Consider the following 14,463-nt stretch of genomic DNA (forward strand, 5'->3'; position numbering starts at 1 on the left):
TTCTTTAGTGCGTATCGGAGGAAATTGAATCCAATTTATAAAGGGCGCTGCATAACCTATGCCGGACTAATTACAGCCAATAAATGCATGACATCCGCGGGGGGGAACGGAGCGCGACGCATTATGATCCTGCGAGGCCCCGGGGCACTTGGCTGTTCGGAGACCCCCCTTTGAAGCAATTTCGAGATGTAATGTGCAAATAATAGGGAATTATGTCACAAATATGAGAAATATTTGTGTATTATGAGAATTAACAAACCGTGTGAATAATACATCCAAGCAGTACAACAGTTGCAAAGATTAGACGTGAATTATAGAAATGAAAAGGGAGCGGCGGGGTAAAGTGCGTCAGATGCTGCAGGGTAAACTGTGCCTAATTTTCTTCTATTGAAAGAAAATGAAGAATTTTCTGTACTGATTTTGCAAAATCAGACAGGAGAGCTGCATATTTCATATTTCCCTATAAACTAAAACAACAGCTAAAATGTAGTGTAATTACTGTATATTTACGTTGCATTTATATGTATGCTTTTAGCAGATTTAGTTTTAATTTAATATTAAATGCCAGGATTAAAGATATCTTAAAAATGTTAATAATAATAAAATTAAACATTAAAACATAACAGTACATTATTATATAGTATTTTAATATAATATAGTATAATTTAATGTATAAATAATATATAAAAACAATTTAATATTATATAAGAAAAAATATATAAATTAAAATGATCATACATACATAAAAATTTATATTAAACTGTATAAAGCAACATAAAAAAATTTATTATTATAAAATAAAATAAAATTTACTAATAATACATTTTTTTGCATATTTGCAAGTACTTAATTTAATTATAATGCAATAAAAATCAAGGTATTTTTGATATTTTATTTTAAAGAAATCTATTTTTTAATATTGATCACTATGGAATGTGTTATGAATAAATGTCAGTTAAAACTCATAAAATAATAATGCATTATAATATACTATTTTTAATATAATATAGTATAATTTAATGTGTGTGTGTATACACACACACACACACACACACACACACACACACACACACACACACACACACACACACACACACACACACACACATTTTGAATAATAAACTCTATAACGTAAAATTAAATTTACTAGTTACAAAATAAAACTAAATTCACTAGTTTTTAAAAATAGTGCATTTTTGTATTTTAATAATATAATATAATATAACATAATATAATGTAAGTATTTCATTTAATAATAATACAAATTGTTTTCATTAATGATTTAACTTCACAACTTCACAATAAAAAAGGCACAGTAAAAAATACTACATAAAATAATAATTTCTAAATAGAATAATCAATCATTTTAAATAAGATTCACTATGGAATGTGTTATGAAATACATTTAAATAGAAAATTTTAAATGAATACATAGTTACATATACATTCATACAGAAAAATAAATATAAACAATGAAATAAAGAAATGTATATAAATAAAAATAAAAAACAAATAAATACATAAAATAATAAAATAAATATTAGATAAAGAAATATAATAAAATCAAGAAATATACAAAGAAATATTACAAAATAAAATTAACTTCACTAGTTATAAAAATAGTAAATTTTTGTATTTTAATAATATAATATAAAATTTGAAATTTTAAACAAAATAATATATTTCTTAAAAACATTGTTCACTATTGAAGATACAGATAAACAAAAATAAACAATTAAATAATAAATAAATATATATAAATAAAAATACATATAAAGAAATGTATATAAATAAAAAAAATACAAATAAATGCATAAAAATATTTTAAATAAATAATAGATAAAGAAAAGACATACAGAAATAAAGAAATATATTAAAAATAAATATATTATTAATACAAATAAATAGTATTACAAAATAAAATAATATTTACTACTTATAAAAATGCTTCTATATTTTAATAATATCATATAATATAATAAAGAAGTATTTTTGGTATTTTATTCTAAAGAAAATTGTTCTCGTTAGTGACACAGCTCACCCCTTATGTGTTACAAGACATGATTATTTATTTATTTTTTTACATTTAATTTCTTAATATAAAATCTAATTCAAGTATAATTGTAATACTGTATGTCATAGACAATCTCTTCTCACTTCCCGTTATAAAACTTCAACAAAAACACCACCGCCCGCCCCATCTCTCCAGGTTAAGGAGTCCTAGTAACATCAACATTGCTTATTATGACTGCCACTGACCTGCAACCAGGGAGTTCTGTGCGGCCGACTGCTCCAGAAGCACCATATGCTGCAGGAGAGTGTTGTGTGCCGAGCCGCCCTCCCGCTCTAAGGTGGAGGCGGCCAGGTACGAAGGCAGGTGGGCTCCTGGCATGAACGGAGTGGTTATGGGTATTCCTGGCTGCAAGCCTGGCACCGCCATTCTGTCACCGTCCTGCTGGCCGGATGCCACCTATGTGAATAGAAAACGAAATTCGAAAAGAATCCAGGGCAAAATAGAGAGGACATTCCCCCTGTAAATTATGTCTCGCTTGCGTCAGTCGAGCCGCGGTCAGTTATTGTCTCTCAAAAGGCTCTTTTTGCAACGCCACTGGTGCTGAAAGCCACATGTGGCCCCCTGACGGTCCAGACAGGGGCCTCTCTATGACGAAGAGAAAGAAAGATGGACTCACGCTGGAGGGGCCGGTGGCTGGCAGGCCCAGGGTGATGTTGGGAAGGGAGGGCGATGTGTACAGAGACAGCTGGCTAACAGGACCCTCTCTGCCCGCGAGTCTGTGCGCCAAAGATGACTGGAACGACACACACACACAAACACACACACACACCAACATATGCACAGATAAATAAACCCCACCGATAAAAACAAACAGCTCTGTCTGGTCGCTCTCCGGACCCCTGCGGGAGCCGTCTACAGAAGGAGACTGTCCGCGGCTGAAAAACATGCATGGAAACGGCCAGGAAAATCGCTGAACACTTCCCAAAGCAACAAGCGACAAGTGTGGCCTCCGATAAAGCTAAACTGTAAGTGCTGAAATGTATCCTAAAGTTGAAGCATCCAAGGAGGTGAAGAGATTTAGAGGTCCATTTAGGAATAACACTAACAAGCTTCGAGAGAGATGTCATGTGTTGCAGTAATTTTATCACGCTTAAAAGGTTTCCTTAGGCACAGTGAAGCAAAGTGCCTAATTAAAAAGCATTAAAATGGGCTTTTATGAAGGAATATTACTGAAGATGAATTTGTATGGGTAATAATAGTCATAATATATAATTTCTCACACAATCAATGCAGTTAATATTAACCTAACCGTAGATTACGTACAATCGCGAAGCAACGTTACAACTTGTAATCATTTCAATCAAAAATTTACAGTTTTTATTTGTATTATTGTGATTGGTTTTATATATATATATATATATATTTAATTTTAATTATAATATATAATATTTTTTATTTGTATTAGTTTATTACAATTTACAGTTTTTGATTTTTATTATTAAGGTTTTTGATAAAAAAAATATTCATCATAAAATATAAATATTTTCTGATTGATATATAATATCATAATAAAATATGAATATTCTCTGACTAATGTGTATATATATATATATATATATATATATATATATATATAGATCTATATCAATTATATAAAAATTATTTAATACATACATATGTATTTTATTTTTATTTTTTAATCTAAAGAATTAATGTATTTTATATTAAAATATATTATTATATTCTAATTTAATATATTACAACTCTCACATATTATAATTTGACATAATGTAAAGATAATCTACAGTATAATCTTAGTTTGTGATTCAAATAAAAAGAAGCATTGATTTTTTTATTATTATTTAAATTCAAGCAATTAATGCACTGGGTCATCTAAAAATAATTATTTAATTAATTAATAGTTTTAAAAAATGTACAATAAAACGTAACAGTTATATAAAATAAAATATAATATAACTTTATATAATATAATGTATTTTATTTTAAAGTAAATTGTTCTTGTATTCCTCAGTGATTTAATTGGGATTCCGAAAAAATTTAACATATTAACAGATATAAATAATTGACAATAATAAAATGTGCACAATTCTCTGCTTTCATATAACATGCAGAAAAACAAATATAATATTTCACTTTTAATAAGTATTTTGTTTTGATTGTTTTTATTTTTAACATTTACTTTAAAAAATAATTATTTTATTATTTATTTATTTAATTAATTATTATTTATTTTAAACATTTATTTTAATAAATTAAATTTTTATCATTTAATTATTGATTTGTTTTCCATCTGCTCACAAACCCCCTGTCGAACCCTAGTTTGGGAAGCCATGATAACTTTACTCATACTGCAAACACGCTGCCATGATTTTACCTCCATTGAGCTGTTGGAGATTGATCCAGCGATGCCGTTCTCATTGGTAATGTTGTTTGAACTGTTGTTGGGTGAACTCGGACCAGAACCAGGAGCACTGCTGCATGCCGATTCTGAGAGAAAACGGACTTCATTAATTTGGTCTCAGCAAAGAATGAACGAATGTTGAAGTCACGGCCTAGCAGTCCCTCCTAGCAGTGCATGCAGGAGATTCTGCCAGTCATTTTTGACATTACCTTCTTTCACTATGCATAAAATGTGAATGATGTTCAAGATGAATTCTCTCACCTGCCATGTCCAGAGAGCGCTTCTTTGCAGTGGTGATTGGCCCATCCTTCCTCCGAAGCAGCGGGCTACTCCTGCGCTCCGTAACTTTCTGCTTCAGCCTGGATCGCAGCTTCAAGTTGGGCTCAGATGCTGATGAGAGAAAGAAAGAAGACAGCTCATTAATTTAAAGCAGGAACAGGAAATATAATTCATATTGTAACACTGCTTTCTAATGTGTGTAGAATAGAGCTGTGTGACATTAAAACCAAATCAACTACATTTATATATTGTTTGCTCCAAAAACACCTTCCTACTTGGGCAGCAGCCTTTTAAGACACCATCCTAAATAAAGTATAACTTAATACACATTGAACATAGACAGCAACTGTGTTTCTCATACAAATAGTGAGCTAATAAGCATAAAATATATTGTACATAAAAATACTAGGTAAAATAATAAATGTTTAATAAGAATAATCTATTAAAAAACTTGTTATGAATTATAGTTAAATAAAAAAAAAATACATACAACTGCATACATACAAAAAATAAATAAAAGAAATGTATACAAATAAAAAAATAAAAACACAAAATAAATACTAAATAAAATAAATAAATATCTAAAGAAATGTGTGTGTATATATTTATCTATATAAACACAAATAAACACATCAATGTATACACACAATTAAAAATAAAATAAATAAAATACGATAAATATATAACAAACAAAAATAAATAAATATCTAAAGCAACGTATATAAATAAAAACAAATAAACACATTAATATATAAACAATTAAAATGTATATAAACAGTAAAAAAATACATATAAAAATTAAATAATATAAAATTAAATATATGAATACACAAACGCACACACATAATTAAAAATAAATATAAAGAATAAATAAATAATAAATCAAAACACAAATAAATACATTTATATATAAACAATTAAAAATAAATATAAACAATAACATAAATAAGTAAATAATAAATATGTCAAGAAATGTATGTAAATAAAAACACAAATACATGAATATATTCATAAACAATAAAAATATAAACAACAAATAAATAAATACAAATAAAACACAAAATAAATACATTTATATAAACAATTAAAAATAAATCTGAACAATATAATAATAATAAATAAAAACAATTACACATATATATATATATAATTTAAATAAATAGAACATAAATAAATAATAAAGAAATGTGTAAAGAAATGTATATAATTAAAAAAACACAAATACATAAATATACAAAAACAATAAAAAATAAATATAAGCAATACAATTAAAAAATAAATATATAAAGAAATGTATGTAAATAAAAACCAAATGTATGTAAATAAAAACCAATATGTATGTATGTATTAAATACAACAACAAAGAAATATATTAGAATATATTTAAAAATATATAATAATAAAAAGAAACATACATTAAATACATAAATACTAGCATATATACATACAATTAAAACATTATACGTTAAAATTAATCTGAAACAAATCCTGATTGCCCAACGAAAAGTATTTCAGGTTGTGTGCAGTGAAAATGTGACTTTTTAACTTAAGTAACCAAGAAAAACCAAGATGTCTGACACTAGCTTGACCCGTCCCAAGCAACTAATTAATCCTTATAAAAGGGGCAAGATGGGGTCACTCATTATGCTTGTGAATCCAGATTCCATTCAAAAACAATGGAGCAAACCAGCATCTGAACAACTTCCAGCTTGGCACAGCAACTTGCCCAGAAGTTTAATCAAGTCCGTCTAAGTGTAAACACTGCAAATGAATACCCTCGGTCGAGAGGTCTTTCGGTTAAACAGTTTGCAAACACAAGCTCTTGGAGTGTGACGTAGCGTGTCAGTACAGGCCTGCCACTGAGGCGGCGGCGCACAGGCCTGGCCAGCAATTACCAAAACGAAAGTTCACAGCAAGGGTCACGCCTATTTGAAAGTGTCATCCAGGCACGGACATTTTGCCCATTAGCCACTGCTGACATTTTCACCCGCTCGCATACTCCAACAAAGGCTTCTCAAATCGCTCTCTTGCCCCAATTGTGCTCTAGCGCTTGATCCTTGCTTCGTCTGTGACCCCGGGTCAAAACGTGTACGGCCCAGCAAGAAGTGCATGCAAAGTTCATTCGGAGTACTGCAGGCCTGGACACTTTAAAGTGCACTCAATGGTCATTTGAACGGAACCTCAAGCACCTTTTGGCATCTACAGAGGTTTACAAGAATAAGCTTGTCAAAGTGCTCAAATCAAATACTCAGTGTTGAGTGTTTTCTCTTAAAAGTCATGCGTCTGTCTTTAAGAAGCAGTAAAAACTATTTTGTATATAGTTAAAATAGGTTAACCTATTTAATTACTTGAATTATTTGAATTATATATACATATATATATATATATATATATATATATATATATATATGTATATATAATTCAAATAATTCAAGTAATTAAATAATTAATTATTATATATATTTAAATTGATTATTTTAATTATTAGTAATTATTATATATACATTTTATTTTTATTAATTAAGTAATATATATTTATATATATGCACACACATATTGCATGAATAAATAATTAAAGAAATGCATATATATTACAATAAAAACACAAATAAATACATGAAAATACATACAAATAATATATATATATATATACACATAATATATATATTAATATTTATATTAAAAATTTGCACATTTATATACACATTTAAATAAAGAAATGTAGAAATATATTAAAAAATAAAGGTAGGATACTAAATAAAAATATTTTTATTATTACAAATAAAAATATACCCTTTTCATAATGATTAGTAATTATTAGTAATTAATTACTAATTACATTAATTTTTTGTAATAACCAACATTAAATTCCATACAAAATAATAATATCATGATATCATGAAATTAATAATAATAATAATAATAATAATAATAACAATAACAATAACAACAACATTTGAAATAAATGTATCTTGTTTTAAACATTTTAAAAATGTAACGTTTTTTTTGTAGAATGAGATTAAAGTTAATAGTGGACAATGTGAAATGTTCACAATGAAACAACTGGAAATATACTAAATCAAAAACTCATTCATCTGCATTGCATCACAGCATCAATGAATTACATTACAACTCAAACATCTGCATTGCATCACAGCACAGAATTAAACATCAGACTGAATAATCACATTACAAATCCACCATTAAAGTGACTAACACAGAGAACACTAACATTATAACATCTCCCCACAATTTTGTATGAGTAATGAGTTGTGTGTATAAATGTATCTAGCAATAGTGTAAAGCAAATGATACTAAAAATAAGTATGGTGCTACTTCCAGTCACAACCTAGTCACATATTCTGGTGTTAAATATTGGCTAAAACATTTTTGCTACCTCCTATGGTTTCTAATGAGTCACAACATTGACACGGGCAGGTTCAAATGACTTTTCAAAGTAAAAACCTACAACACCAGTAGCTCTAATAGGTATATCCCGAGGAAGCAAAGTTTCCATCACTTCTCCTCTCAAGAGCACTCTATTCTGAAAAGCCAATCTTGTGGTTATACTTATCAAACTAGGTAGATATGAGGACGGCACTTCTCGTAAGTGGTAGGAACATTCCCAGACATCTATGTTAAAGAAAGCTGGGCACACTGCCATTAATGCCCTGCATTAGCAAGGGCAGAGGAACAAGGAACAGCAATAAAGACAGGAGTAAATTTAACATTAGCCTATATGTCCATCTTACACCTTCTGGGATTTAATAAAAAGTAGAAACAAAAGTTTTACAGTTACAAAACTTCCTGCACATGAGCAATAAAGCATCACCACAAAGCTAGATTTGATTTTTTAGCACATTTACCAGTGCTGTATGTAATTTTATGACTGTGCTAAAGCATAAAAATACCATGTTTCACATACGTGTTTCTCTGAAAAGCAATGCTATAGCCAGTTATTCTACTTTGAAATGCATGTTCTGTGTCAGAATGTCTGTTTTTGTTGTAGTCTATGTGATTCTGCCCACTGCCAATTTAGCCAATAGTATTTCAAGACCCGGGTTGCCAGTTTGTGGAAAACACAGCGCACTGCATCCATGAAAGCCAGCAAACGAAACTGGGTCAGAGATTGCAGATACTGCCTGACCTGAAGAGCCTCAGCATCCATCTAAATCACTGTTTTCCATTGTCAGTAGCACTTGTTTTTGTTCTGTGTCACCAATCTGGCAACCCACATGATCATTGAATTTAAAGCATGACATATAGCTTTTGTTCAATTAAATGAAAAATATAAAATAAATAATTTTAAACTGTGACTTAAGCATAACAATATGATAATGAACAATATGACAAATGCATATTTACTTTGAGATTTGCCGATATTTCTCTTCATTTTATCGATAATAGCCGATAAATGGACGATATTACAATTCTCTAATATTTTGTCCACTTAATTAAAAACAAAACCTAAAATCAATGGTTTCAAATGCAGATATTTAAAGCCGAAATGTATTTTCTGTGTGTTTTTGTTTTGGTCTGTGTGATTCCGCCCACTGCAAATTTAGCCAATAGCAATTAAACACCCGGGTTGCCAGTTGAAAACACAGTGAACGGCACCCATGAAATTCAGCAAACAAACTTGGTTTAGAGATTGCAGATACTACCTGACCTAAAGAGCCTCGGCATCCATCTAAAATCGCAGTTTTCCATTTTACCATTGTTGATAGCGCTTGTTTTTGTTCCGTGTCACCAATCTGGCAACCTGCATGAGCACTGAGTTTGATGAGGAGGGGATGAGAGAAACAACACTCTACAATATTTTGAATATGGACTGCAGTATGCATTTCAACCACTAGCTGTCAATATTACATACTGCACCTATAAAACGATATTCAAAATCCACCCTTTGATTTGACCACTTGATGAATTTTAATAGTTTTAGCATAAGATATGGCTTTTGTTCAACTGAATGAAAAATATGAAATAAATAATTTTAAATTGCACATGTGAATTAAGCATAAAATATTATAATGAGCAATAAGAAAAATGGATATTCACTTTGAGAATTGCCGATATTTCTCTTAATTTTATCACCGATAACCAATAAATGGACGATAATACAATTCTCTAATATTTTGTCCAGTTAAATAAAAAATAAAACCTAAAATCAATGGTTTCAAATGCAGATATTTGAAGCCGGTATTTCTTTTAATTTTAGAGCTGATAACCAATAAATGGCCGATATTACAATTCTCTAATATTTTGTCCAATTCATTCAAAAATAAAACCTAAAATCAATGGTTTCAAATGCAGGTTTATTTTCGGTCTTGTTATGGTTTGGTCTGCGTGATTCCACCCACTGCAATTTTTGCCAAATAAAATTTAACAGCTGGGTTGCCAGTTGATGCAAAACACAGTGCACTGCACCCATGAAAGCCAGCAAACAAACTGAGTCAGAGATCAAAGATACTACTTGACCTAAAGAGCCTCGGCATCCATCTAAATCAATCCATTGTCAATAGTGCTTGTTTTTGTTCCGTGTCACCAATCTGGCAACCCGTGTGAGAATTGAGTCTGAAGAGGAGAGGGCCGGAGAAACAACCCTCTCCAATATATGCATTTCAACCACTAGCTGTCAATATTACATACTGCACCTATAAAACGATATTCAAAATCCAACAGCTATATACCCTTTGGTTTGACCATAGTTTTAGCATGAAATATGGCTTTAGTTCAATTAAATGAAAATATTAAATAAATCATTTTACAATGCACAAGTGAATTAAGCATAAAAATATTATAATGAGCAATGCAAAAAATGGATATTCACTTTAAGATTTGCCAATATTTCTCTTCATTTTATTGCTGATTCTCTAATATTTTGTCCAGTTAATAAAAAAAAAAAAAATAAAATCAACGATTTCAAATGCAGATATTTGAAGCCGATATTTCTTTTCGTTTTAGTGCTAATAACCAATAAATGGCCAAGATTACAATTCTGTAATATTTTGTCCAACTAATTCAAAAATAAAACCTAAAATCAATGGTTTCAAATGCAGATATTTGAAGCCGAAATTTATTTTCCATCTGTTTTTGTTTTGGTCTGTGTGATTCCGCTCAATGCAAATTTATCCAATAGTATTTCAAGACCCGGGTTGCCAGATGGTGAAAAAACACAGCGAACTGCACCCACAAGAGCCAGCAAACAAACTGGGTCAGAAATCGCAGATACTGCCTGACCTAAAGAGCCTTGGCATTTATCTAAATCGTCACCTTCCATTGTCAATAGCACTTGTTTTTGTTCTGTGTCACCACTCTGGCAACCCGCATGAGCGTTGAGTTTAAAGAGGAGGATGTGGGAGAAACAACTCTCTCTAATATTTTGAATATGGACTGTCGTATGCATTTTAACCAATAGCTGTCAATATTACATACTTCACCTATAAAACAATCAAAATCCAACAGCTCTCTAGCTATACACCCTTTTGTTTAACCACTTGATGCATTTTAATAGTTTTAGCTTGAAATATAGGCTGGCAGCTGTAAAGGAAATGGATGAGCTCTCTCGCTGGCAGGACTCAAGGCCCTTGACTCTCACAGGCCTCTTGTAAAACTGTTGAGATGGCAGAACTGTGTGTGAGTGTGTTTGGGCCAGCGCTGTTCCAGAACTCTCTGACACGTCCGCTGCAGTGGCCCATGATATTTGCTGATGTTACACACTTGCATGCGTCTCCAAACTCAACTCTTGAAGGGTGACGGTGACCCTACCGGGCAGTCTGACAAAGCAGGACAGGTTTAAATACTATTTTCGCAAAGTGAAAGATCAACACTGAGGTTCTAACTTGAGTTTAACCACAATGTAGACAAATGAAGTCATATTTATTTATATAGCACTTTATAGAAGCTGTTTCAAACTGCTTCACAGTGATAAACAAGAAAATAACAAGAGTGTATAGTTAATAATGTCACTATTCAGCTTAAATCAGTTCAGTGTTGATTCAGAAAAGCACTATGGACGCACAGATATGAAAATCCATCAGCTGATATTTCTTTTCATCTTATGGCTGATAGCCGATAAATGGGCAATATTCAAATTCCTTTAATATTTTGTCAACTTAATTTCAAGTTGAAACCATTGATTTTAGGTTTCATTTTTAAACTAATTGGACAAAATCATAGAGAATTTTAATATCAGCCATTTATCAGTTATCAGCCATAAAATGAAAAGAAATAACCATTGATTTGAGGTTTTATATGCAGATATTTCTTTTCATTTTATGGCTGAATACCGATAAGTGGCCGATATTACAATTCTCTAATATTTTGTCTAAATAATTTAAAAATAAAACCTAAAATCAATAGTTTAAATGCAGATATTTGAAGCACTATATATATATATTTTTTTATTTTAGGGCTGATAACTGATAAATGGACGATATTACAATTATCTAATATTTTGTCCAATTAATTTTTAAAATAAAACCTAAAATCAATAGTTTTAATGTAGATATTTGAAGCCAATATTTCTTTTCATTTTAGGGTTGATAACCGATAAATGGCCGATATTACAAATCTGTAATATTTTGTCCAATTGATTTAAAAACAAAACCTAAAACCAATGGTTTCAAATGCGAATATTTGAAGCCAATATTTAGTTTAATTTTAGGGCTGATAACCGATAAATGGCCGATATTAAAATTTTCTGATACTTTGTCCAATTAATTTTTTTAATAAAACCTAAAATTAACAGTTTCAAATGCAGATATTTCCAGTCTATATTTCTTTTCATTTTAGGGCCGATAACCGATAAATGCCGATAATAAATTATTTCAATATATTATTTTAAAGGCTTAAAGTGAATTTAGGCATCAAAAAAAGGTGAGATTTTTTAAAGATTTAACAGTGTAAATAAATAATTAATTATCAAAAATGTGTTTAATACTTTAAAAAAGTGTTAGATGGCACAGAATGTAACCTATAGTAAATAGAAATATACCCAATATAAACTGATTACGATGTACCAATATTTTGGGCATCCCTAAAAAGTACCAGCTTCCTCTTGCACAGCATCTCTGTCAAATCCCAAGAAGTGCACCAAGAACAACCTCACATTACAAGCTGATGTATTCAATCTCAGAAAATACGAGATGATCTTGAAGATATATTTTCATGATAATAATGATGATTGCTGAGGAGAAAATCTGGAGGAGTTATCCGGCTGATAAGAATGTGCAGGCACAGTCTTAGTGAGGACAAGTTGTCAACAGAGCCAACGGGAAATGACAAGCAGAAGTCATCACCCTACAGCTATTAAAAAAGCACTTAGATCCAGATAAGGGAAATGAGCTCTTAGGAGGCAAACAGAAGCCGTGTTGAGTGGACAGCATGTTCAGGGAGCGGCATGGCTCCTCATTAGCTGCAGTCAAGGCCATTTTAAGGCCATCAGTAGTCTAAGACAGAGGTTGTCAACTTTCTGATGCCAAGAACCCCTAAACATGACTATTGTCTTTCTAAAATTTAAAAGGAAGTAATATATTTTCATGCATAAAAACAGAAATGACAGCATAAATTTTAAATAAAACGCAATAATTACAAATTTTAATTCTATCATCATTTACTTATTTTTTCCAAACCTTTAATGAATTTCTTTCTTCTGTTGTGTTAAAAAAAACAAACAGATATTTATTTTCATTTTAGGGCTGATAACCGATAAATTGGCGATATTAAAATTCCACAATTAAATTAAAATCTAAAATACACTATTGCAAAGGCTAGAAGTAAATTTAGTTATCAAAAAATGATAATGTGCAATATGAAAAATGGATATTCACTTTGAGATTTGCCGATATTTATTTTTCATTTTATGGCTGATAACCGATAAATGGCCAACATTAACAAATGTTTAATAATTTGTCAAATTAAATAAAAATAAATAAACAAATAAATAAAACCTAAAATCAATACTTTTAAAAGCAGATTTTTTAGGGCTGATAACCGATAAATGGCCGATATTAATATCCTACAATTAAATTAAAAATAAACTTTAAAATATACTATTTCAAAGGCTAAAAGTGAATTTAGCCACCAAAAATGATAATGTGCAATATTAAAAATGGATATTTACTTTAATATTTCTTTTTCATCTTGTGACTGATAACCGATAAATGGCCAATAAAATTCTCTAATAATTTGTCCAATGAAATTAAAAAATAAAACCTAGAATCAACCGTTTTAAATAGAGATATTTTAAAAATATTTAAAAAATAAAACCTATTATAGCCTTTAAAATATAAACGATATTTCTTTTCACTTTAGGGCTGATAGCCGATAAACAGCCGACATTACGATGATCTAAAATAAAACCTAAAATCAATAGTTTCAAATGCAGCTATTTGAAGCCGATGCTTTTTTTTCACTTTAGGGCTGAAAACGATAAATAACCGATATTAAAATGTCTAATATTTTGTCCAATTAATTAAAAAATAAAACCTAAAATCAATAGTTTCAAATACAGATATTTAAAGCCGAAATTACTTTTTATTTTAGGGCTGATAACCGGCCAATATTACAATCATCTAATATTTTGTCCAATTCATTTAAAAATAAAACCTAAAATCAATAGTTTCAAATGTAGATATTTGAAGCCGATATTTGTTTTAATTTTAGGGCTGTTAACCGATAAATGGTGGATATTAAAATTCTAAAATTAAATTTAAATCTAAAATAAACTATTTCAAAAACCAAATGT

The 14,463-nt window shown here is 29.9% G+C and overlaps 1 protein-coding gene across 1 annotated transcript in view; it reads right to left on the minus strand.

Annotated features, from left to right (window-relative positions):
* The window catches only part of LOC141340192 (histone deacetylase 4-like), a 50,549-nt gene that overhangs the window by 16,305 nt on the left and 19,781 nt on the right, over positions 1-14,463 (minus strand). Inside the window, exons 5-8 of the mRNA XM_073845118.1 lie at positions 4,698-4,826; positions 4,410-4,522; positions 2,691-2,807; positions 2,260-2,470 (exon numbers count right to left, since the gene is read on the minus strand). Of these exons, the coding sequence (XP_073701219.1) occupies positions 2,260-2,470; positions 2,691-2,807; positions 4,410-4,522; positions 4,698-4,826 (570 nt within the window). The remainder of the gene's footprint in view (positions 1-2,259; positions 2,471-2,690; positions 2,808-4,409; positions 4,523-4,697; positions 4,827-14,463) is intronic.

Source organism: Garra rufa, chromosome 8 (genome assembly GCF_049309525.1).
Source record: "Garra rufa chromosome 8, GarRuf1.0, whole genome shotgun sequence".
NCBI lineage: Eukaryota > Metazoa > Chordata > Actinopteri > Cypriniformes > Cyprinidae > Garra > Garra rufa.